Source organism: Aythya marila (genome assembly GCF_965140915.1).
Source record: "Aythya marila genome assembly, chromosome: 5".
Lineage (NCBI taxonomy): Eukaryota > Metazoa > Chordata > Aves > Anseriformes > Anatidae > Aythya > Aythya marila.
In genome coordinates, this window is record NC_139046.1 from 48,233,001 (window position 1) to 48,257,899 (window position 24,899).

General features: G+C 36.7%; 1 protein-coding gene across 3 annotated transcripts in view; it reads left to right on the forward strand.

Annotated features, from left to right (window-relative positions):
- Positions 1-21,206, forward strand: part of CAPRIN1 (cell cycle associated protein 1) — a 33,444-nt gene extending 12,238 nt beyond the window's left edge. The window contains exons 5-19 of one of the 3 annotated variants that reach the window (XM_082760726.1): positions 1,768-2,006; positions 2,116-2,198; positions 4,138-4,275; positions 5,504-5,556; positions 5,643-5,729; positions 9,999-10,154; positions 11,075-11,183; positions 11,643-11,704; positions 13,373-13,483; positions 14,011-14,160; positions 14,363-14,513; positions 16,453-16,647; positions 17,843-17,943; positions 18,829-18,892; positions 19,964-21,206. In XM_082760726.1, the coding sequence (XP_082616852.1) occupies positions 1,768-2,006; positions 2,116-2,198; positions 4,138-4,275; positions 5,504-5,556; positions 5,643-5,729; positions 9,999-10,154; positions 11,075-11,183; positions 11,643-11,704; positions 13,373-13,483; positions 14,011-14,160; positions 14,363-14,513; positions 16,453-16,647; positions 17,843-17,943; positions 18,829-18,892; positions 19,964-20,028 (1,764 nt within the window). In that variant the 3' untranslated portion in view covers positions 20,029-21,206. The remainder of the gene's footprint in view (positions 1-1,767; positions 2,007-2,115; positions 2,199-4,137; positions 4,276-5,503; positions 5,557-5,642; positions 5,730-9,998; positions 10,155-11,074; positions 11,184-11,642; positions 11,705-13,372; positions 13,484-14,010; positions 14,161-14,362; positions 14,514-16,452; positions 16,648-17,842; positions 17,944-18,828; positions 18,893-19,963) is intronic. The other 2 variants (XM_082760727.1, XM_082760728.1) reach the window with 2 other exon arrangements.
- The last annotated feature ends 3,693 nt before the right edge of the window (positions 21,207-24,899 follow it).

The window sequence follows — 24,899 nt, forward strand, 5'->3', positions numbered from 1 at the left end:
AAATTCAATAGACAATTCAGTTACATGAACAGCTGTGTTATTTTCCTTGTGACATGCTTCAAACAAAAACTTTAGACCTTTGCAATATTGTTGCAAGGAAGAATTCTGAGCAAGCTGAAAGCTTAATCCATCCTACAAGCTTGGAAGATTCTAAATGTAGTTAGAGTTGATGAGTTACAGAAAGAGCAGCAACACTGGTCTAACAAGTCTATTTAATTCATGAACCAAGCTATATGATAATTTTAAGGGCATTAGCATCCTTGCATTATTGGCTGCTTTCTGCGTTAGATTTGGTTGTAAATTTGTAGGCATCTAAGGCAAGCCATTTCTTTGCTTTTCTTGTGTCAGGTTTCCATGTATGTTTATGGAATGTTAGTAAAGAAGAACTTTCTTTCTCTGACAAGTCTGTCCTGAAATATTTTCTTGGTCAGCTGACTGCTAAAAGAAATGAGTGAATCCAGGAGTAACAAACTGATATTTTGCTTTAAAGTTTGCTTGCGTTTTTTTTCAGATCGGAGTTAGCTCTTACGCAGTTGAATATCAGATTAAGTTTTTGGCTTAAAAAAATAAATTTAGATGCTTCAAAATGCAAAAGTTACTATCCCAGATTACATTTCTTTGGAAAAGACTGTTAAAATATTGTGTACTTGCAGAGACCAAACTGAGTTTTGGATGCTAGAATTAGGAATAGAAGAAATACCCTGTGGGTTCAGAACAGTAATGCATTTTAACCAGTACTGTGACAGTGGTTGCAGAAGGTATTATGTAAAGTAGTACTTGGCTGACTGTTATCTGTCATCTGTTCCCTTCCAGCATCCATCATCATCAAACTGAGTAGAAAATATATCCCTTCCTGTTCCCTTTAGTATCTCTGGACCACTTGTCCAAGGTTTTGTTCAAATCCTTTTTCTAAATTTGCCGATAACTGCCTCTCCCCAGCATTTCATGGAAAAACACTCCATGAGTTACACGCTCCCGTGGGGTGTACAAAACAAGAGTACTCTTGTTTATCTGTTTTAAGCTGATCTCCTAGTAGTTTCAATAAATGCCTCCTACTATGATGCGATATGGTAAATAACTACTTTGTTCCTGTTATCTGCTGGCCTTTTTGACCTTTATAAAAGAAAACAAAATAATCTGGATTGCCCATACTTCTCCAAACAGTAGAGCCTGAAACTTGGTCTCTGCTCATAAAGCAGCTGCTCTATTGCATTAATTGAGTTGCCCTTTTCTTGTACCTTTTCTACTTGTATTTCCTCCCTGAGTTATGGAAGCCAGAAGCTGTAAATAGCCATAATGTTCCTTTAAAAGGTACATTTGTACATTCTTGCCACTTTAATCTGTGTCAAAATCATTTTCTGTTTATAGAATAATTCATAAAGGAAGCAAATAACAATTAGCTGGGCTTGTTTCATGTAACACAATGTCTGAAGCTTTAGACACTGTAACTGCAGTTGCTTGACTAAACTAGTTATAAGTCACACAGAAATACAGGCTTCAAGTAAGAATATGATAAAGACCCAATACAATCCAAGGTTTGTGGCATTGTTTGTAAAATTTGCCTTAACTTTGGGGCTTTTGATTTTGCTTAAGAGGTATTTCTTATACTTCACAGATTATTCTGCTGTAATGTTGAATTGATAAGTGGCAGTTCGATACCAACATCCATCTTTATGTATCAATAAAAGACATTTCAAGTCTACATTTTCCCTTGAATTCACTGCATTGAAGTTGAAACATGCTGAATTCATTTTTCTTCTTGAACAGATCCAGAAAACAATAAAAAAGACAGCTCGTAGGGAACAACTGATGCGAGAAGAAGCTGAGCAGAAGCGTTTAAAGACTGTACTAGAACTGCAGTTTATTTTGGACAAATTGGGTGACGATGAAGTGCGTAATGACTTGAAGCAAGGATCAAATGGAGTACCAGTGCTGACAGAGGAGGAACTGACAATGTTGGATGAATTTTACAAGTTAGTTTACCCTGAACGAGACATGAGCGTGAGGTAAACTTACAATAAAGTACTTTCCTTTGTAATTGTCAGTCAGCTGACGATATATTTATACTATGATAATATAAAGGCTCAGTAAGAAATTCTGTTACTGTTTTTCAAGGTTGAATGAGCAGTATGAGCAAGCATCTGTTCACCTGTGGGACTTACTGGAAGGGAAGGAGAAACCTGTTTGTGGAACAACCTGTAAGTATGTTCTCTTTATTAAAGGGGCAGTGCACCAAATTTATGTTTGAACTAAAATAGCCTGATATAAAAGAACTTAAGCAGTTAAATATCTTTCCAGCTTTTTAGAGTAGCTACTTTTTCCCGAACATTGTCTGTACTGTAACAATAATTGGAGAGTGAACTTACGATGTAGTGTATCTGTATTTTTGTCCACTGATACAGCATTATTCAGTATTTAGTTTAGTCTGTTCTTGCTGTTTTAGCAGTATTCTACTGCCATTGAGGCTTGGTAGCAATTCTTTGTTTTCTGGAAACGTGTGTGTGTGGACCAGGAGCTTAGTCAATAATACGACCTAATATATAAACTGTCCTGGCCTTATTTAGTGTGCTGTTCAGCTCTCTGCTGTCCCCTCCTACAGATGCATTTTATTTCTGTCCTAGTTTCATTAACTCTGCAAATTGGGGCATGATCATTCACATTGCATTTCCGCAAGAAAACAGTCAAATTTCCACAGATACTTAGCTTCTAACATTAGACCTTAAGAAAATGGCTCTGATAGACAGTTGTTTCTTGTATTGTAGGGAATTTCTGAGGTTTTTAGCTGGAAATAAATAAATAGCAAAATTTTAGGGAAGATTATCCTTCTTTGTAGGTAAAATGGCTAGCAACTTTTCTTACTTGCTTTTTAAATTTCCAGTATTCCTTATTATGTTACAATAATACAGAGCTGTTGAAAGAGTTTTTGTTCTCTTTGTAGAAAATGAAATAATGGCATTGCAGTTGTTATCTAGCCCACTTTACTGAGGAATGATACACAGAAGATTGTAAAATACTGTGTCTTTAATTAGTATAAGACTCTGCTTGTTAGTGGCAGAATACAAAACCTCAAACCATTTATATTGTTAAAATGAAATTTTGTGAAGAGATACCAGGCTATTGGGTTTTTGATTAATATAACCATTTCAGACTTAGAGTTCTTGCAGAACAAGTGATGTTGGATTTTTATGAGTGCCAGTAGATGTGTAGTGTATACGTTTTTAGAGAGAGACAAAAGAGGAAGGAGAAGGTATGGGGAGTAGTTTTGGGAGAGAGACTAGGTATGTTCCTTGGAGGCCTTGTCATTTTCTTACTGGATGAAGTTGGGCTTGGCATTACATCTGGACCTCAGGATGAGCTTTTAGTCCTGTCATTGGCAATATTACTACATTCTGTGCTCTCCTGTGTGTATGTATTGATTCATAAAGTGACCAACATCACTTGTGAAACACGCATTGTAAATCTTCTGTTTTGAGTCTATTTTTTGTTGGACTAAACAGACAGTATTGCTAACTTTCCAGTGTGGTTATACTGATTTGTTCTGGATTGAGATGGCCTTTGTATGAAGCACTGAGTGTAAGTTTGTGCTTGTTTCTCTTAAAAAGCCTGTTCTGAGCTGCTTACCTCATGGGAAAAATTTTTGTGATGGTGGTGCCAAATAATTAATTTGTACTGTTACTTGTTTCTATAAGACATTGACTTACAGTAAGGTTTCTTAGTTGGGAAATTGCAAAGAAATCAAGTTGAAACTTTTCAAAGTCAAAAGTGACCACCGATACAGAAGTAATACAAGTGTAATCAAAAATATAAACTCTACACTCACTTCAAAGCGTTTCACAAATCTTCTGAAGAGTATTGTATACTTCTAAGGTTCTTCCTGCCCTTCAGATTTTTCTGAAGTAAGGTAGAATACTTATTAAGGTAGATTACTTATTCATTTTAATATGATCTAGTAATGCAGGCAGTAGTTCTGTAGCAGTAGCGTCTGTGGACTAGATAGACACAGCAGCGTCTTCATAGCAAAAGGTCAATAAAATGTCCATGGTATCTTTGGGAAGAAAGGAAAAGGGTTAGTAAAAAGACGAGAATTAGAATTGAGTGCCTGTTCATTTTTAACTTTAAAATTTTTCCTTTTCCCAGATAAAGCCCTGAAGGAGATTGTTGAACGTATTCTTCAAACTAGTTACTTTGATAGCACCCATAACCATCAGAATGGGTTATGTGAGGAAGAAGAGGCAACACCCACACCTGCAGTAGAAGACGCTGTAGCAGAAGCTGGTAAGAGTATGAAGATCCATTGTGACTAGCATGTTTCTGTTGTAGTTTCTTGTTGCTTTGGATTCATCAGAATGATAAAATTGAAAATGTAATTTTAAGTGCAAATGGCACTTCATTTTTTTGAAATTCTTCATGCATACTAGTGTCTTGAATAGAAATGTAGTTATGTGATGATCAGATACACAAACAGCTGGGCAGTGTATATCGGAACAGTTAGCCATTCATTTGGCCCTGCTTTCAGCACTGACGAAAGAAGAGCAGAGCTGTGTTTCAGAAGATTTCTGTAAGAGTGTCTTATGTCAGCTACTTTTTTGGAAAGACCTTAGATCACTAAAGTCCTTTCTGATGATCACATTGTAAAATTTCCTTAGTCATCCACAGGGAAAGGCTTAAAATTCTAACTGTGGAGCATCACGTGAGTGAAGGAACAAAGTCACTTGATGGGACTTGCTTCTGAACACATCCTTCAGCATTTGCTGAAGAACCCCAACTAGAATGAAATGATTTGGAAGCAGTGTTAAGCAAACGAAAATTATTTCCAACATCTTTCCTATTCTTTTTTTCCTATAGAAATTCATGTTATGAACACTTACAAATAAAATTTTGTTTGTGGCATTAAAATAATCAAAGATTTAAGTTCTGGTTGCCAGAGGCTTTTCTGCTTTGTGGTGGTTCTTCCGCCAGTTAGTCCTTTTTTAGAACGCAAGAGCTTTTGAAGCCAAGAGTATGTTTACATGCTTAAAATTCGAATATGTTCTGGAGAAAATTTGAAATTTGGGGTAACTGAATGTAATTCTTTGTAGTAAGAATGCATTTTTTAGTTCATTTTCAAAACTTTGAGGATCTTTTTTATTGCTTAACTCTGTTAATATTCTGATACTTTTTATTTTCTTCATTTTGAGACAGAAGTTTATTTATAGCATCAGGTTTGTTTCAGAGCCCAGCAGATACTTAATGGAACAAGGCAGTGATATTGAGGTTCTGATTTTAGACCCAGTAGAATCCCATACCCTTTGTTATAGTAGGTTTCTAATGTTAGGTATTAATATGAATCAGGTGTAAATGTGTGTCTTCACTCTTACACCTAGCTGTAATTCCTGTGAACTAGTCATTTGTAGCACTTCTTTAAAGTAAATTTTTTTTTTTTTTTTGGTAAAGAAAATCTAATCTGTAATGTTTTGCTTCTGTCACATAAGTGGTGGGTGGCTTTTTTTTTTTTTTTTTTCAGAACCTGATCCAGCAGAGGAATTTACTGAACCGACTGAAGTTGAATCGACTGAGGTATTACTCATTGGAAAGACTGTCATTTTATATAGCTGTAATGCCACTTACTTTTACTTTCATACCCTTTCTTATTTTTATTTTAGTATGTAAACAGACAATTCATGGCAGAGACTCAGTTCAGCAGTAGTGAGAAGGAACAGGTAGATGAGTGGACAGTTGAAACGGTTGAGGTAAGATCTTGTGTACTGCAGGTAAAATTGCAATCCCTGTTTCCACTGAATCACAATTCATGACAGGTTTTAGTACTTCACCCTATCTCCCCCAACATGTATAAAAAATATATATATTTAAATAGGCTTGGGATGGCTATTCATTCTTCAATGGTATATTTAGTTCAGGAGTACTTAAAATAAAAACTATGCAGCCTGGCTAAGCTTGTGGAGATCTTGCTTTATTCAGTAGTAGCTTGTATGGGAAAATGGGACTTAAGTCTTAGACTTAAGAAGACTTGAGATTTGAAGACTTTTTTTTTCTAAGAGACTTTTGTTGCAAATGTAGAACTTAGGTTTACCTGCATAGCTGCTGACAGCATGGCATAGTTGTGTGTTTCCTTGCGCAGTTTCATGGAGAGCAAGCTGAATTTTAATACCTGTTCCAGATTGCGTATACACATAATACAGCATTAAAATATGCTTCTATATATACATCTCTGCTTTCAAGAAATACAGTACTTGACATTGTTTAACTCGTTGCTACCTTGCAGTTGAGTGATTGTTACTCGTGATGTTTGTGGTACATTGCTACTGGGATCTATTCCCAGCTAAGTAATTCAGACTCAGCTGTGTGTTCAAGTCGATCATTGTTATAGTAGAATTTGTGTCCTTTGTGCACTGGAAAGGAAAAGTCTCATGGAGTCATTCAAATCACTGGTATATTGGACTTTGGTTTGTGTCTGTTAGAGCCAGTTGTAAGCAACATCTTCCAAAAGCTGGAGGTTTAGATTTTGGTTCACCTTAACTTTTTGCAGCAGGAAATTCCAGATGATCACTTTTTTAGATTTCCTCCCCTTGCTTTCTTCAGCCTTTTAAAGTGTTGCACTGGAATGAGAATTCATCATCTCTTTAAGGGGTGTAAAAAAAAGGGACCATTTTGAAATGGTGATCTGTTCTGCCTGGTTTTAGTTTGTTTGGCCAAAATTCATATATTAGGGTGTTGGAGACCACTAAGAGATTTAATAATGCTTAGGATGGGTGTGAGGCTTTTATTGTTAACTAGACACTAACTAACATTGCTACATGTGAAAGATTTTAGTAGTATTTTCTCATAGTATTCCATTCCCTCACATAAACATGCTGTAAGGCATCACTGCTATTGAATATGTTTCAAGAAACCTCTTGTAAAGTAAAGAAACACTCCAAATAGCACACAAAAGAGGAATGCATATTTGAGGTATTTGTACTAGACACAATAGTTTAATGTTGAGGCTTGCTTGGCTTCAGTCTCTCTACCCAATTTAAGTCTGTGTTTGTACCAAGTGTCCAGAGTAGCTCAGAGGTTCAGTTCTCTGTAGTTCCTAAGGTAAGTAGTACGGATAAAGACATGATAGTATAGAAAGTGTTGTTATGATTGGAGCCTGGTGTGCTTCCCTCTGCTCTTCAGGTGTAAGACTATATATTGCACAGGTGAAAAATCTACCTCATGGGAATGATAATACGCAGTAATCGTATTAGTATGGTAAAATCATTGTAGTTTTGTATGAGACTGCTTTCAGAAACTCAATTTTCATAGCCCTTTTAGTCAGCTAAATCTGTGTTATATCAGTTTTGTTGCTGTAGAACAATACAAAGCAGTAAGAATTAGATATTTATCTCTCCTTTTTGTCTGAATTTCTTGTACTTTGTTTAAGTGAGAAATTTAGAAAAATCTGAAGTTGAAGACTACTTCATAATTAAGAACTTTATTTTCCCACATTTAACTCAAAAAGGGGTAATTGAGAACAACTGTCTTTGGAATGACTCTTGCTGTACTTGCTGGTGTCAAAATCTCACTCCTTCTGGAGAGAAAGAGAACTGTCCTTAGGAAAGATGATTGTATATACTGTATAGTTTTTCTGCGCCTCAGCTTACAGTAGCTGTGGTGGTATGAATGATAGCTCTTCGTTTTGGAAGCTGATAGCATTCTGAAAGAGAGAACTTATATTGATTTCCATAATTGTTTATGAAGAGGAAGAAGGCTATCACGAACTCATTTTTTCAGTAACTTTCAAATAGACACGATATATTCAAGTTCTCAGTGGTATGTTTATAGTTTGAGAACTGACAATATCTGGCATGACACGAGCCTTCCATAAGTTTTTAACTAAAGAACTTGCTTGTGAATTCTCGAAGTGTGCTTCTTTTTGAATTATGTGGTGTTCTAATTTTGGTGAAGGTGTCCTTTAATGGTAATAGTGTTTTTTCTTTTTTCCTTTCTCCCTTTGTACCAAGTACCTGAATCTGTGTCTGCTTATATACAAAGTTCTTTGAGGTTTAGGTTACAGAACATTGGATGAATGTGTGTGTATTTTGTGTAAAACTGGAAACTGTCCTATGATTGTCAAGAGCAGGTATTCATTCTGGCTGACTTTGTGGTCCCAAAAATGTTTGTTCTTTCATCCCCTTCTGTTGTTGGTTGCCCACTGGCCTTCTTGGTTAGCTCTGCCTAGTGAGCAGCTGGGCATACAGTTTGAGTCAAATACTGCACTGCAGAGGGAGGTTCAGCTCTCCTAAAAGAAAAGTTTCTTCTTGATGCTGCCCCACTAGGAATGAAGGGAGATATGTGATTGTGTAATAAGTTTCTGGGTGCTTTTTAAATAATGATTTTTATTTTTAAATAGTCTCTCATAGTTTCTCATGCAGCAGACTGTTAGAAAGCAGTTAACTTCAGACCTACCAGAGCTGTTGTGCTTGTTAACAGCCTTAGGGCATACTTCCATGGGAATTCTCAAGAGCTTCACTTTGTAGGGCTAGTAGTAGACATTTGGATATGAAGGGAGTCTTGAAGATGAATGTAGGTTGTGGTTGGCTTTTACTGTTGTTCAGAGATTTATCTTTATTATTTTTTATCACAGATGGCTAGGGATTTGGTAAGGGGAAGATCTACAGGAGTTTGTCAGGCACTTAGCCATGTAAATGTCACATGAGCAATGTGTGTATGATCAAGGAGTCAGCATGTTGAAAGATGCTTAAGGTTTCTTTTGAGAAGTTGAAAAGTAAATACAGACTTGAGAGAGTTTAAGTTTAAAGTCTAGATCTGTGATTATAGAACTGGACTAAAGTAAAGGTTTCATCATTTATCATGACTGCTGTACAAAATTAGTCTATTGCCGTTATATTAAACCAGATGTTTTACATAAATTTAATTTTTTCAGACTTAGATGCATGTATGCTAATTTATATCCTGTTCCACCGTAAGTTTAAGCCTTGCTTGCTTATCTGGAGGATGATTATTAATTAAACTCTTAGGATCATGGGATTAGAAAAACAATGGTCAATTTTTGTGACAGTTATCTTCTTAAAGGACAGTTGTTGATGTAAATGCAAATTGGAAATGGCATTTCTGTATTAGGGGAGTTACCTGAAAAGCAAAATTGGTTCAAATTGCAGAAATGCTACTTCTTGTGCACCTCAGCCATCCTTGTAACTCTTGGCTTTTGAGCTATTTGATGATGGCTGTGCTTAGATTTAGATGTTCACGTTCAGCTTCCCTGATTGCTTTGTTATCTTCAGCAAGGTGGTATGTGAAAGCATCTGTTGTCTTCTTGTTTGCACATGACATGCTGGAATATGTCTAGTAAATCCTGTCTGCTGTGCTATGTCTGATGAAGCTCTTACCATCTTTCAGTCTCAGCTTTCTTGCCTGCTATGAGTTGTACTACTTCTGGGCTTGTCTTGCAGTCTTTCCACCAGACAATGCTACTTGCTGTTCTCAGACCATAAATCAGTTTAGCTAGAATAACGGTTGTGAAAGACATGGCCATGAAAACTTAAAATTCTGTAGTCTTAAGAATGATCCGCAAGTTCAAACTCTGTTTATATTCACCAGAAAAAAAGGTAGAAGAAAACAATTGTTTTCCATGTGTAAATATTTCCAAAACTTGACTTTTCCCTTTATTTGAATTGCTAAATGTTGATAAATACGAGATAAATTGTCGCAAATTCCGTGCTTAAAAAAAAAACAACAACAAAAAATTAACATAGAACAAATTTTTGTTAGCACTTTAAAAAATGGAAAATAAGAGCAGATGGAAAGCAAATAGAATGCAGTCTAAGCTTTCTAATCCTGTGAATTGCTTAGATCATGTCTGTAGGAGGATATAGGATTTTTCCTTCAAGAACACTAGTAATTACGTCCATAATGAATACAGTGGTTCTTGTAATTTATGGCTATTGTCTCTTTTTTTTTTTCTGTGCATTGTTATCTTAAGCTGAAATTTCAGTTAGATGCTTGTTTCTTACTAGGTTGTAAATTCACTGCAGCAACAGACACAAGCTACATCTCCTCCAGTTCCTGAACCTCACACGCTCACTACTGTGGCTCAAGCAGATCCTCTTGTTAGAAGGCAGAGAGTACAGGACCTCATGGCGCAGATGCAGGGCCCATACAACTTCATGCAGGTATGACGAACCCACTGCAGTACTGTGAAACTGGAGCCAAAAAACGAAACACACAAAAAAAAGCACTTGCAGGCTTTTAATCATTTAAAGAGCCGCTGATGTTTGTTTGAAGAGTATGATGGTCTTGCAAACCTTATGGTGCTGTATGACAATATTTCATCCAAAGCCAGCAAACTTATTGTATTGCTATGGAAGTACAATTAGAATGCTATTGAGCTTTTCAGTTGTGTTTGTAGTAAATCTGCAGAGGACGTGGAAAGTCGTGGACCACTTAATTAAGTAATGTATGGTGCCTAAGTGAGACTTGCTATAAAATACCTCAAGTTCGTTTTAAATTGTGTTATGAAAAAAATCTGCAACACCCAAAGGGAATACTTTTTGGGTGGCTTCTTGAAAGTTTTTGAAACAAAAAGGTTTCCTGAAGTTTCTAGTGTCTTTTAACCTCTAAAATTCAACAACTAGAAATGCATTGGGAAGTACGTGAATGCATTTCTTCTTACTCCCTAAATAAAAACTAAACTTCACTAATAAATGAAGCATATACTTAAACTTGTGGTTTTGGTGTGTTTTCTGTTTGTTTGGTTTTTCCTTGTGTGTTTTTTTTTCTCTACAAAGAAAAATGCTAATTTAGGGTAAAGAATAAAGAACCACATCACCTCCTATTCTACCTGGCTATTAAAATCTGCCTCTATTTATATCAGATAAACTCTAGTTTTTGTATTTGGACTGAATTTTCATTGTGTTAAATACCTTTTGGAATTCTTAGTATTGATACAAGTTTTAAATGGTAAAATTAGCTGTTGGTTTGTGGACTAGGTTTCTTTTCTTGTGACCTGCTCATTTGTGCATTTGAACACTTTATCTTTTAAAAATCCAATAACCTAAATTTGGTTTTTCTGTTATTATTTTTTTTTTCCCAGGACTCCATGCTGGAGTTTGAGAACCAAACACTTGACCCTGCCATTGTATCTGCACAGCCCATGAATCCAGCACAGAACTTGGACATGCCACAAATGGTTTGCCCTCCAGGTTTGTAATGGTAAATCCTAAACATAAATACTGGGGAAGCCTGCAAGTCGTCTGTTAGAAATGCTTCAATTACGGCTACATAGTGAAGGGATCATTGCAGCTAATATTACAGTACTGTTCAGGTGTGTTTTTCTACAAATTTGGATTGTACTTCTGAGGCATACTATTTATACACTTCCAATCCTCCTTTTTGTTTTGAGTTGGAACATTTTAAATGTTTTTAAATAGGCAAATTAGATTTTTGCCTAGTCTTTTGGAAATACCTGGAGTGTTTTAGATTACTGAAAAAAGTATTTGTGTGGAAAATAAATGGGTATTTTGAATATAGTTTTTCCATGCTAGAGGGATAATCATCTCTGATGATGATGTATCAAATAACTGAATTTAGATAAGATTGCAATGATGTTCTGTAAAAAGCTTTGATTGTACTATATAATAAGTGAAATTATTTCATTTCAGTTCATACTGAATCAAGACTTGCCCAGCCTAACCAGGTCCCTGTGCAACCAGAAGCTACGCAGGTAAATTTGTAGTAAATTTACAATTGATTTTAGTCTTAATTAGTGCTGTAACAGGATATAATTCCAAACTACAGCAGAAACTCAAAGGTGAAATGCAAAGGTTTTTTTTAAGATCTAGTGGAAGAACTGTTTGGAAAGCTGCTTTGTGTAGTCCCACTCTTAAATACATGTAGTTGAAGGTTTCTCTGCATTCTGTTTGAGACAGATTAATAATTTGACACGCCAGTCTTTGCCTAGTAGCTTTCTCTTCTACGTCAGATATGTGGTATGCAGTATTTTTTAATATAGATAGAAGCAAGTTACTATTTATTCATTTATTTGCAGCAGAAATGCAAAGATCAGAATCACTTGGTTAAAGGGCAGTCTGTATCTGTTTAAGTGATCAAAACCAGATTTTACAGATTAATTGCATAGTTCCTGTTATTTTTGTCTTGCTCTGTTAAGAATTAGTCCCAGTTGCTTGCTTGGAGTATTTTATACTGGAGTTGTAGAGCTGCCAGAATGAGTTTGAATGCTGTTTTCAGTTGAGCTTTCCTGCAATTCTTTTTAAAGTAGGATTAATTAAACTTGGTTCAGTAATGTATATGTGATTTATTCTGCCTCTCATTAAGATGTGCAGTTTCTTACTGAGTTGCCTAGTGATTACAGAAATTCCTGACTTGGTATTAAGCACGTATGGCATCTCTGAGTATTCTGCTGATCTCAAGTAATGAATCTGATCCCTGTAGGTGTGTGGAAGCTAAAAGAAACAGATGTGTATCTTAAGAGTAATGACAGTATAAATGGCTGGCTTCATCTTTTAGAGATTAGCTCTGAAGCTTTTAAGTCACTTGTTTGTGTAAAAGCAGGAATATGTTTTCTTCTTTTTTCTTGAGAGTTTCCTCTGTATGAAAATGCTGAAATGCTAGTACTTGTGCAGTTTCCTTTGTTTGTAGATGTAGAATATCTTTTTTCATCAGTTCTCTCTGCCCTAGCTTTTTTTGTTGTTGTTGTTAAGTGTTCTGTAACTTACCCCTGTGGATTTTTTTTCTGATTTTCCTTGCTTCAACTAGTGCTGCCAATGATTCTCTCAGCAGTCTTGCAAGTGGTAGCTAAACTCAGTTCTTTTTAATATTCAACAAGACGTTCTGAACACGCCAGTAACTCAGTATCAATCAGTTGCCTCCTGAAGTCCTCAGTAGCCTTAAATGTAAAGTTTGCTGCTTTGTTAGTTTTCACTTACCCTGTGTAGGAGACCATAGGCTGTAAAAAGAGCAAATTCAGTCCACTGAATAACCAGTGCCTTTTCCATTTCTGTATGAGTTTGCCGTTCTCCCATATAAACTTACTTATTTTCCTCTCACTCCCTCATTTCCCAGGTTTATTGTAATGGTAGTTGTGGTTGTGTAAGGAAATTCTTCAATTAAAGCAAATGTCCAGCTGATAAAGAAATATTCACAGAATCAAATTTGGCAGGCGATTGGTGGCATGGCATGTCACAGTATGTTAAGCTGAGGTAGCTAAACCTCTGCTCATTACAAAGTACTTCATTTTTAATGGTTGTAAAGTTGTGCTGGAATAATTATTTTTACTAGAGAAAACTATTCATTCCAGAGTTCTGTGATATTTTTTATAAAACTCTGTGTGAGAATCAGCTGACTTGGGGGCATTTGGGGTTTATTTTGTCAGGTTCCCTTGGTTTCTTCTACAAGTGAGGGATATACAGCTTCCCAACCCATGTATCAGCCTTCTCATACAACAGAGCAACGGCCACAGAAAGAATCAATTGACCAGATTCAGGCAAGTCAGATTTCACAGAGGTGGGAAGGACTATGTTTGCAGGTGTGATCAAATGTTCTTCTGTGGTTTTTTGAAACTGAAGCTTGGTGATTTTCAGTTATCTACTGATAGGGCTGTTACAGTTCCATATAAGTTCAAAATTTTGAGCCTGTCTGTGACCAGAAAGTCAGTCCTTTATAGGGTTGTTAAGTTACTAGATTGTCTGTTTAGTTAGAAGTAACATGACAACATTAGCATATGAGCATCCATGTTATTAGTTTAGTTTACACACTGGCTACTAGTTAGTCCAGAAACCTGTTCATTTTGCCCCCTTTGTTTTTTTTTATAATTGTGTTTCAAGTTAATGAGGAAGAAGTCTGTTACATTTTCCCTCTCCCATTATGCCGTTGTGAAAGAAGCTGTTCAGCTGATGTAGAAAATGTTCGTTTGCTGGAGTGAATCCAGTGCCTTTCCATTTTTTTTTTTTTTTTAGTGAAGTTTTCACTACTATTCAAAAACTGCTAAAATGTCGTTTGTCTATTTATTAGGCTTCAATGTCACTGAACGCAGACCAGACCCCGTCGTCATCATCACTTCCCCCTGCATCCCAGCCCCAGGTTTTCCAGGCTGGATCTAGCAAACCTTTGCATAGCAGCGGAATCAATGTTAACGCAGCTCCATTCCAATCCATGCAAACAGTAAGTAGCAAATAGTTTTTGAATGACTTTATTTTGGTAGTCATTCCTTTTGTTGTTGTTACAACATCGGAATTGGTTATGTAATTGCAAAAATGGTCTTTGGTTACTCACATTTCTTAGTCTTGCATATTTCTTTACATGATCCAATGAGGGGTTATAAAAAAAATGCATTGGACCAGAAAGCTATCTTCCTATATTATAGGTATTCAACATGAATGCACCTGTTCCTCCTGTTAATGAGCCAGAAACCCTTAAGCAACAAAATCAGTACCAGGCCAGTTACAACCAGAGTTTCTCCAATCAGCCACACCAAGTAGAACAATCAGATCTTCAGCAAGAACAACTCCAGACAGGTAAACTTATTTTAGAGAAAATAAAAATGCTGAGAGTTTTACTAGATCAGATAATCAAGGCTGTGAAGTCCTAAGAGATACAGCAAAGCATGTCACATGTTCTCACATATACCTGGTCTTGCAAAGCTGCCCTTCACTGGGCAATGTCTGACTTCTGTTACTTCATTTTGCACCCCAATATTCTGTCTTGGTTTGAATATTGAGCAGGGGTTGAAATTCAATATTTCTCCAACTGTCAAAGTAATTTTGCCACTTGGTTCAGTTATAAATAGAATTATAAATCACAAACAGGATTAATGATTATTTGAAAGGTGAAAGCAGTATAGTGGAGTCCTTGCTCTGCTGATATTAAAGTTAAATGTGCCAAAGAAAAAGTTCATTGTACTAATTCAGATGACAAATTTTAAAAAATAAATGGTAAGATAAAATTGTGAGCAAATATGGACTGGTTCTCAGAGATGGTGGAATGTTCACAAAGGTCTAGAACCTTCTGCAAAAAAGGTTAGACAGTTGGAATATAGCAGGCAAAGTGGTTTCCAAGTTAGTAACTTAAGAAAAACAACTATAATACAAAGTCTATGTACAAAACTATTCTCCCAGCCTTCCTATTACTGCTTTCCACTCATAAAATGTGTAGATGCAGAGAGGGATTACAAGTGAAGGACATTGGAAAGAGATGGCAATGGTGAAGTGCTAACAGCTACTGGAGGTGTGGAGTAAAGGAAAAATGTGATCCTTATTCTCTGCAACTGATTATCATCATGAATTTTGTCTTCCTTGCAACCTGGGATAGGGAGGTGGGTAGATGAGAAGAGGGGGAACCAGATTTCCATTGTTGCCTTGCACTTTGTATGGCTCAAAAAACAACAACAACAAAACACCAAAAACGGAGTCTGGGGAACAGTACTGAAAGTGGGCCATGCGGTATTAAGTGCTTGTCATTCTGTAACATTTAAGTAAGTGTAACTGTTGACGCAAAAGAAATACAGTGCCCTTAGAATAAAACCCTGCCCATTGTAAAACCTCTAAAAAGGATGACCGCTTCATGCATTCCTCAAGAACAGAAAGGAAGTTGGAAGATCAGAGAAGTTCATAGCACCCTGTGGCTGAGTGAGCTTGAACTACAGTCATGCTCCCTGTTGAATGATGAAGTCTTCTTTTCGTGTATAGGAAATAGGAGGGGGACTTATCGCTTAAAATTGAGATCTTGCTTAAATATTTGTTGTCAAGCTGAAGTTTTGCAGCTGCTTCACTCTTATATACAGAATTCCACTTTGTGTTGTATTCCTAATCCATTTCTGATGATTGCTGTGATACAAAGATGTGACAAACATTGTTCCCAAGAATCAGACAGTTTTAAGCTATCTATGCTGCTTTTGCCTTGTGATTTATGTATCATATAGAAGGAAAGGATCCCCCCATCCTATACAGCCAAAGCGGCCTCTGTGTTAGAACGTTCCCACAACCTCACCTGTAGGCAGGACAGCTATGCCTAAGAGAATTTATTTAGTGATTGCAAGTATTTGTTAGTGGCCCTCCGCTCAGTTCAGAGGGGAGGAAGTTAGAGACATGGGCTAACTTATTCACATTGGTTTTTAGAGTGTGTGTGCGTGGCTGATTTTTTTTTTAAAGGGTTTGAAATAGCACAGGAAAACTTTACCTGCATTATGAATACTTATTTCTGAGCTTACAGTAGAGACTATTTGACATTGACTTAACCCAGAAATGGCAGACAGCTGATTTATCTTAATATTGTGGGATGGCTGACTAGTAAGCTCAACACTTAATTGTGCAGATTATTTTTTTTCAAATGGGTAAGCATTTATTGATGTGTACAATGGTACTTCAAAGCTTTGAACGTTGAGTTAGAAGGGGGTATGTGTGGGAGCATAAATACTCAGCCTTTATGCTCTGCTTTTTCCCCACTTGAAATATATAGTGGTTGGCACTTACCATGGCTCTCCGGACCAGACCCATCAAGTGGCAGGTAACCACCAGCAACCTCCCCAGCAGAATACTGGATTTCCACGGAACAGCCAGCCTTACTATAACAGTCGGGGAGTGTCTCGTGGTGGATCACGTGGGACTCGCGGCTTGATGAATGGTTACAGGGGACCGGCAAATGGATTTAGAGGTAAACAGCTTAATTAAACTCTCTCATCTGACTTTTATCTGGTCCTTTCTGGAAACACTGCGTCAAGAAACCATGTGTTATAAAAATGATGGTAGGTCATCTGTGCAAGCTGTTTATACTTGTAGTAAATATTCAGTTTGTTTTGGCTTACTTAAGCAGCTCAAATTTTAGATGCTTTGTTAGGCTTCCTACTAAGATGTAAATAAAGAAGCCTTTTCCCTGTTCTGTGCTTGAAGGCTTAATGTGTTTGACGAGGTATCTTAAGTTGTATTGCAAGCATAAACAAACATGGAAATATCCAACAGGATGTTTCACAACTATCAAGTGATGAATTCAGACATCAGTTGGTATTTCAAAAATGTTTTTTTTTTCTAGTCATGGTAGAAGTGGTATACTTTAGAGTTTCATCTTGCATCTTATTGAAAATGGGCTTTATAATTCAGAAATACAAGAACAAAAGATCCCAAAGTCATTATTCTGAAGGAATTAATAGGAGTGGAGGAATGATACTGGATTTTTGGATAAATAAGAACAATTTAATCAGATATTGTGGCACTTTCAGTGTTGCAGAGATGGCCGGGATGTGTGTTAGAATGAGGAAGACGTTGTTTCCTTGTTTGGTTTTCTGGGATTAGACTTGTAAATATAGCACTGAAGGCTGTTTTTTCTTGCTCTGGTCTTGTCCTCTCATGTGGTTGGAGAGTAGAGAAGAAACCTGTGTAACAGAAATGCAATTGATTGTAGTTGAGAGGAAGCGTTCACCATTTGTTTGCTTGGAATTGATCTGGAATTCTGAGTTTTGGACTTGGGACTGAAGCCATCCTTGGCCATACTTCCTGGCTTTCAGAGTATTCGCTCTGGAGGAGCTTGAGTTGGCTGTTGTGGCCTTGCAGGTCACAGCTGTTACGTTTAGATCACAGTGTTTAGCTGTGGGTTGAATGTTATCTAAATGAAACCTCAAATTACTAGAGAAACACATTGAATGGTTATCTCCTCCTCATTCTTACTAGATAGCTGTTCTTGTTACTTGTAATAGTACTAGCACTGATGCTGCATAGAGTTGCTTAAATTGCAGGTTAAACAGTGCTTTTTTTTTCTCTGAGAATTAGGTAGAAAGCTCTTAAGTTTTTCTTTGTGGTAGCATAATATAATAGGTTATTGTTTCTAAGTGAAGGATGTGCATTCTTTTCCATAGGAGGATACGATGGCTACCGTCCTTCATTTTCCAACACTCCAAACAGCGGTTACACGCAGCCCCAATTCAATGCTCCTCGAGATTATTCAAACTACCAGCGGGTAAGCTACCAGTATGTCACGTCAGTCTAGAAGTAGAAGAAAAATACATGCATCAACAAAAGCACTGATGCAAGTCAATAAGTGAAAACATTTCCCTGTGACTTTTTTATTTCTAATGAAGACAAAAGTTTTAGATACTGAACAGATATTTGGAAATTGCTGAATTGGAGATGGCTAGTTATAATTGGGAAGCCGAGTGATTTTTGAAGTAGCTATAGCAAAGTTGAATGAATTATAAAGAATTCTCTTAAATACAATTATCATCACAACTTTGTGAGAAAGAATGATACTTAAAGAACATAAATCCACTGAAATCATCTTTTCAAACTTGTAAGGGACTGTCTATCTTCTGCAATACTGATTTGTTACTCTGAAATGGATATAAAATTTCAGTGTTCTGTAGGAAGTATGCTCTGTCTGCTCAAAGCTTAGTCTGACAGGAAAATATCTGTCTCTGCATTATCCCCATGCAAATATTCACCAACAAAGGAGAAGACTAGTTTTGATCCTACCATTAGAATGTCAATTCATTTTTTGACTGGTCCTTTATGGAAACCCATCTGTTTGATCTGTGTGGAGTTGGAAGAAATCAAACACTAAACAGTTCTGTTCGCCTTTATTACTTATATTGAAAAAATATTCTGTAACTGGAGAGAGGATTTGTCATTGTACATTTTTATTACAGTTGCTAAATGCTAGGAGGACTAAGACTTCATTTTCCTCACATGAATTAAAGCTAGTAAAATGCTGTATGTTGAAGTTACAGGTGTTGCATCAGTGCAGATTGTTGTAAAAGCTCTTTATTTCACTGATGACTATTAACATCCTGAAACATTATACAATATTTGTTTTATGTCATAATGTTTTTCCATTTTTATACTTCAGGATGGATATCAACAGAATTTCAAACGTGGCTCTGGACAGAGTGGACCTCGGGGAGCTCCTCGAGGTAATTCCTGAGTAGTGTATACTTGATTTGGGCTAAATGGAAGCTTTTGATCCAAATTCTGAACTTTTGTATTTAAAAAGCAGCCTCAGTCCTTATTCAGCAGATCACAATTGAAGGATAAGCTTGCTTTCCTCTGACCTCATAGTTGACCCTGCTTTGGAACATGGTCTTGTACTTGTAGAAAACATCCTGAGGTCCTTTCTCACTTTAATTTTACTATGTAAGGGTATGGAAATATGTTGTCCTGTAGCTTGTTAGTGTCTGCTATGTGTACATCTGAGAAAACAGCAAAATATTTATCGTAAGGCTGTAATTGAGCTTACATGTTTTATTTTTCAACGCTGTTTTCCACATTTTTTTTTCAGTAGATACTGGGTGATAAGATTGTCTTCTGCCTCCTGCAGACATTTTTATGATAATTCAGGTTGAATTTTGAAGAGTTCTGTCCTTGACCCTCTTGGTACTGAGGGCCCCATAGTGTGGAACTGTGGCCTGGAGTTAAACGTTGCATCAGGCTGTGGTGAAGCTGAGAACATACTACAGAAACCATAGCTATAAATGAATAAAAGTCTTGAGGTTCATTGTCAGAGATGTGCAGGCAAGCATGAGAGGACTTCACCAAGTGACAGACAGTTCTCGTATATTGAGAGTGCAAGCTACAAACAAATCCTTTCTTAATGAGGGACGGAATGAATGGAAGTAAAAATGTGATTTAGTTAGCTTGCAGTATCTATATTCAAACACTTAAAACAAATAAACAAAAAAAACTATTGCCTTGCATTACTGCAGAGTTTCTTGTTTTAGTTTTCATACCTTCATGACATATTTTTTTAAATTTTTCTTGAAGTTAGTGCGGCATAGTGGTTCTGGGAAAAAAAGTTACTGGGCTGAAGTTGCAAACTACAGACAGGTTACATAATGCTGAAATTTGATTTAAAGGCGCTTTTAGAACCATATATAGCCTAGATACACACCAGGGACTTCTTACCCAGTTTATACTCAAGCTTTTAGGATTTTTTTTAACAACCTGACTTCATGCATAATTCAAGTGCTTTTTTATATTTTTTCTAGGTCGTGGAGGGCCCCCAAGACCAAACAGAGGGATGCCTCAAATGAATGCTCAGCAAGTGAATTAAACGAATTCACAGGATTACATGAAACGCCAAAACCACACTGGCCAGTGTACTATACATGTTACCAGAAGAGTTATTATCTATTTGTTCTCCCTTACAGGAAGTTTGTTGTAAAGGGACTATTTTCATTACCCATAATGACAGGACTACAGTTGCCAGCTTTATATTACCTGGATATGGAAAGAAATGAAACAACGTTTACTCTGCATGTTCTGTCCTAAGCATCATCTTGAGCCTTGCACATGAGATTCAGATTCCTCACCCTTGCTAAGAGTAAAGCAAAAAAGGCAATTTTCAGGGTGATCCAGTCTCCATGGTTAACTGAAGTGGCAGGAAAAAGCAAAGACTCACTTCTGACATTAAAGTGATGCAACAAATTTTGGATATAATCTGCAAATTCGTAAAGATTTTCTGTGGTGGCAGTTAACAAAATCTAATGTTCCCATGAAAGGATTGAAAAAGTGAAGTGTGGCTTGATAGAGCAACTGCATTTCAGCTTTTTCGTATTAAATTGAAGCACTGAACAGTTCAAGATGTGTAGTGATGCATATTTCCCCAAGTAGGCTTATAGCCAGTTTTTGACAAAGAAGAAGCACCCTTAGCTACAGCACTCCTCATCACCAGGGCCCTGTTTACTGTGGCTAAGGATTTAAGATCGCTTGCATAACTGCTAATGTAACTGTGTAATTTTTTAAAAAAAGAAAAAAGCTTTGATTTGGCACTTCAACAAAATTTTGCAACAAATGTGAGATTTAACCTGGATGGCCACTGTATATTTGATGTGAAGTATTTAGATATCTCTTTGAAACACATTTAAGTTTCTTTGATAGCAATGACTTTTGTAAGGATTGGTACTCTCTATCATTCCTTATAACTTGCACATTGTCTGTCACTAATACTTGACCTTGCTGTATTATCACCTAAATAACTGATGCCGGTACTGATGGAAATCTCTAATGGATAATCATAACACTTTTGGTCACATGTCCTTTTTGTCTTTCCTGCAGCCTTGAAGGTTTTAAGAAATCTCAAATGCCCGCTGCTGCTGCCCTTTTAATTGCTATCTTTTGAAAAGCACCAGTATGTGTTTGAATTGATTTCCCCTTTTAAGGGAAATGACAGCCAGCAGTTACAGTTCTAATGGTATAAGCAAGACAAATAAAACATGTTTATAAAAATTGTATCCTGGAACACTGGTTTTCAGCGACTGAAACAAATTTAAAGTAATGGGTTGACATTTCATAAGGTTTTTTCACTGAAAAGATTTTCTTTTTCCTGAATAGATGTAAACCTTCCTCCTGTTTTTCTGATTTTATTTGAATATCTCTTGTGACTTCTTCTGGCAAACTTTTCTTTTTATGGAGACTTTCCTTTTCATCAAGGCAGCAATGTATAGAAGAAATGGCATAAGACTAGGAGCTGGAAATAACCAAGTCTTATTCAAGTTTTACTGCATACTCGTAGTATAATCTTTGGAAAATCACTTGTGCCTAACTTTTGTGCACATGCACTCTCTCTGCAGTGGGGAGAATATATTGATAGCTGCCTCCATAGAGGTGTTGGTAGTTCTGTTGCATTTATAGCACATGCAAGAAGAAAAGTGCTATAGTGCTCATCAAATAATTTGTGTGTGTGGAAAGGTGAAATTAAAGAACAGCTACCTGTTGTATAACTGTTATATACAAAACTGAAGGTTGTTTTCACTCAGAGGTTCACTCAGAGGGCCATTTCTACTTTGTATCACAACCGAACTTTCTGAATTTGTAGTCAGATTTTTGACTTCATTGTGAAATAATCTGAAACTCCATATAAATAGGTGGTAACATCACTTTTCCTTGTTGCGTGTGAAGAGCACAAATGAGAAATGTTTTTACTGAGAGAAGTGAAAAGCTTTTGAAGACAATACTACACAGCAAACATCTTGAAACAATGCTGATGGTTAGAAGCGCAGCAGTTTTAGTCAAGGCCTAGAAACATTCCATACCAGTATAACGATATAACCTGCAGTCCGGTAAGAAATTGCTGTTCTGTGTCTTTTTTAGGAAGCTATTACTGAAATAATAGTCCCAACTGTTTTTTTAACTGGAAAAAAATAAAAGATGAACCTTTTAATGCTGAACTGACATAGGAAAATAGTGAATTCTTTTTTGTTTTGTGCATCAGCTTACTTTTAAATGGTTGGTAGAACACAAGCTATTCAGCCTTTTCTATTGCACACCAAATGCGAATTCAAAAGCTAATTGTAGTTTGATAGTAAACTTGCAGCGTACTGAATTAAAGACCACTGAATGGATCAGAACATTCCAGTTAAGTTTTTTTTTTTTAAAGCATAATTTAAATTTATTAATAAAATGTGGGTATCTGAGAGGCCTCTTATTTCAGGTACGCAACCTTGTGAGCTTTTCAATGTATGATAACGGTCTTTAGAATAGCTGCTCTGCTGTATGCTGATAGAGGGAGATGTGTTTTAGTAATAACTACAAAACAAGTACTTAATACATGTTTGATCTGGGAATTTGCACTGATTCCTTTAATCTCAATTCATGCAGCTAATAAACAGTATACTGAAAAATTGCTTTGAGTCACAGTGTGGCGCACAGATCCACAAACTGGTTTTCTGGCCTGCTCAGGGGGTTCTGTTTGTCAGCCTAATGGTTAATTGTAAGGGTCCAGATTGTTTTCTTCTCTGCTTGATCCACTGCAGTGCGAGTGTGGAGCTATGCATTTTAAAGAACTATATTTAGAGAACTAAAAGAGCTTTTAGATATCTTCACTCCCTAACTTTAGTTCAAGATCTGAGTCACATTCAGATCACAAGCACTCCTAGATAACTTTAATTTGAAAAAGATCGTCTTTAGAACAATGACTGTTATAAAAAGTGATGATACTGGGGTAAAAAGGGGGGCAGTTCTGGCTTAGTTGTGTTGCAGAGTCCTTTCTGGATGCCGGGGGGGGGAAAGGAATTTATTTCAGTGAGCGGCTGCTTTAGGCTTAGCTGGCTTTAATGCCTGTGGTTGTAAAGAGTTGAGTGAGTGTAGTACACTCCTTCTGAGCAAGTATATAAGCACATTGATTGTCCTCTTCTGGTGGTTTTACTTGATTCTTCTGTGAATTAGTCTCCTGAGAGCATAACACGCTTGTAATGACTGCCTTTCATAGAGTCAGCTAAGAGAGATACAGATTTTTATTTTTGGCTGGGGCTTCGTTAATATTGGTAGGCTGTGATGATATGCAATGGTATGCATTTGGGAGCTGACTTTTAGCATCAGTGTCTGTAATATAAGGATTCTTGAGTAAATCATTTACAGATGGCTCCAGAGTTTCCAGATGTTTCCACCTAATGTTACTCTGGCAATCTTGGATCCTTTCTAGACATCCTATAAGTTTTAACTCAGAAGTCATGAGTTGCTTCTCATACCCGAGGACACTTTTTTCCTACTTTTTACTTAGTTCTCCGTGTGTATGGGCTCTCTTCTTAAGAAGAGTTCACTAGTACAAATTTTGTATTTTGCTGTGGAGTTAGTTGAAGACTTAATCACTATTTTCTTTCCAAGATACTGTTTCATGTGTAGCAATATCTGAAGCACTGAATTCTGGTGGCTCTAAACATCATCCAGAGTAGCTGCAAGAGTAATGTTGATGACTTTTAATAGCTAGTAATGTATTCTTCTGGGACTTTCTAACTTTCAGAGAATTCACGACCTTGAAAGTATGTTGTATCAAACTGTTCTGCATATCTTATTAGGTAGATTTTTTTGATTGAATTACAGGTTACCTTCATACATGTTGTCTTTGTAGAATGAATCGAGCTTCCTTCTCTCACCAAATGGTACTCAGTAATTTTTCTGGAGAGGGAAAAGTGTTCAAATGGCTTTAACCCTAGACAGACGTTGAAAATAGGATTACTGCTTTCACGGTATTTACTTCCTGTGATTAACTGCAAATGGGACAAAAACTCTGTAATCCAGTAGAATAAGGTACATAAGTAATTAGAGGAGTTTTGATCTTCCTTTCCTTTATTTGAAAGATCCTGGTACTAGCTAAGCTGAGTAGTTGACTTTCACTTCTTTGCAAGAGCTATTCATTATAAATGCTCATCTGAGACATGTGTTTAGTGTCAGTGGACAAAATTGTGCTGTTCAGATTCTAACATCCCAAGTCTGCTGTGGACAGAAAGGGACATGAGGAAGCTGCTTATTAACCAGCCCTGTTAATGAGGCTGCCAGAGTTGCATCTTGAAAAACGAAGATTCTTCCTGTCATGCATGCAAAACTGTTCTTAAATGAACTGAACGCAAACTCAGGTACATGAAGTTACAGACTTACAGATGGAGTGGAGGAGGAGGTTTGCAACTATATGAATATGTCTGCTTGAGTCTTTCAGGTCCTTGTACCTGTTTATACAGTACTCTGCATCTGCATTGGACATGGATGGAATTTTAAAGGTTTTCAAGCATTTGAGCTAGCACCATTGAAGTTCTACAGATGGGGCAGATATTCACCACTGATTGACCTAAAAATCAGTGCGTCATCTGAAAAGCAAGCAGGAAACGATCCTAAACAATAAAATATTCATTTTGAACTTGGAAAGATGATTTTTTCTTTTTAAAACCTGGGCTTAAATACAGTTATGATTGTCCTCTGGAACATTGCTGGAAACTCGAGCACTGCAAAATTGTGTGGTTTCCTTGTGATTCTTTCTGTAGGTGACAATATCTTCGTTAAAGCTTCTTTGACTATGCCATCACCATATCAGCATCTGAGTGATCAGTCTCATACTAGTCTTGGGTCTCATATTCAGTGGCAAAACTACATACAAGGATCTTTAACATTAATTTTGAAAAATTAACATTGTTAATGTTTATTTAACATCAG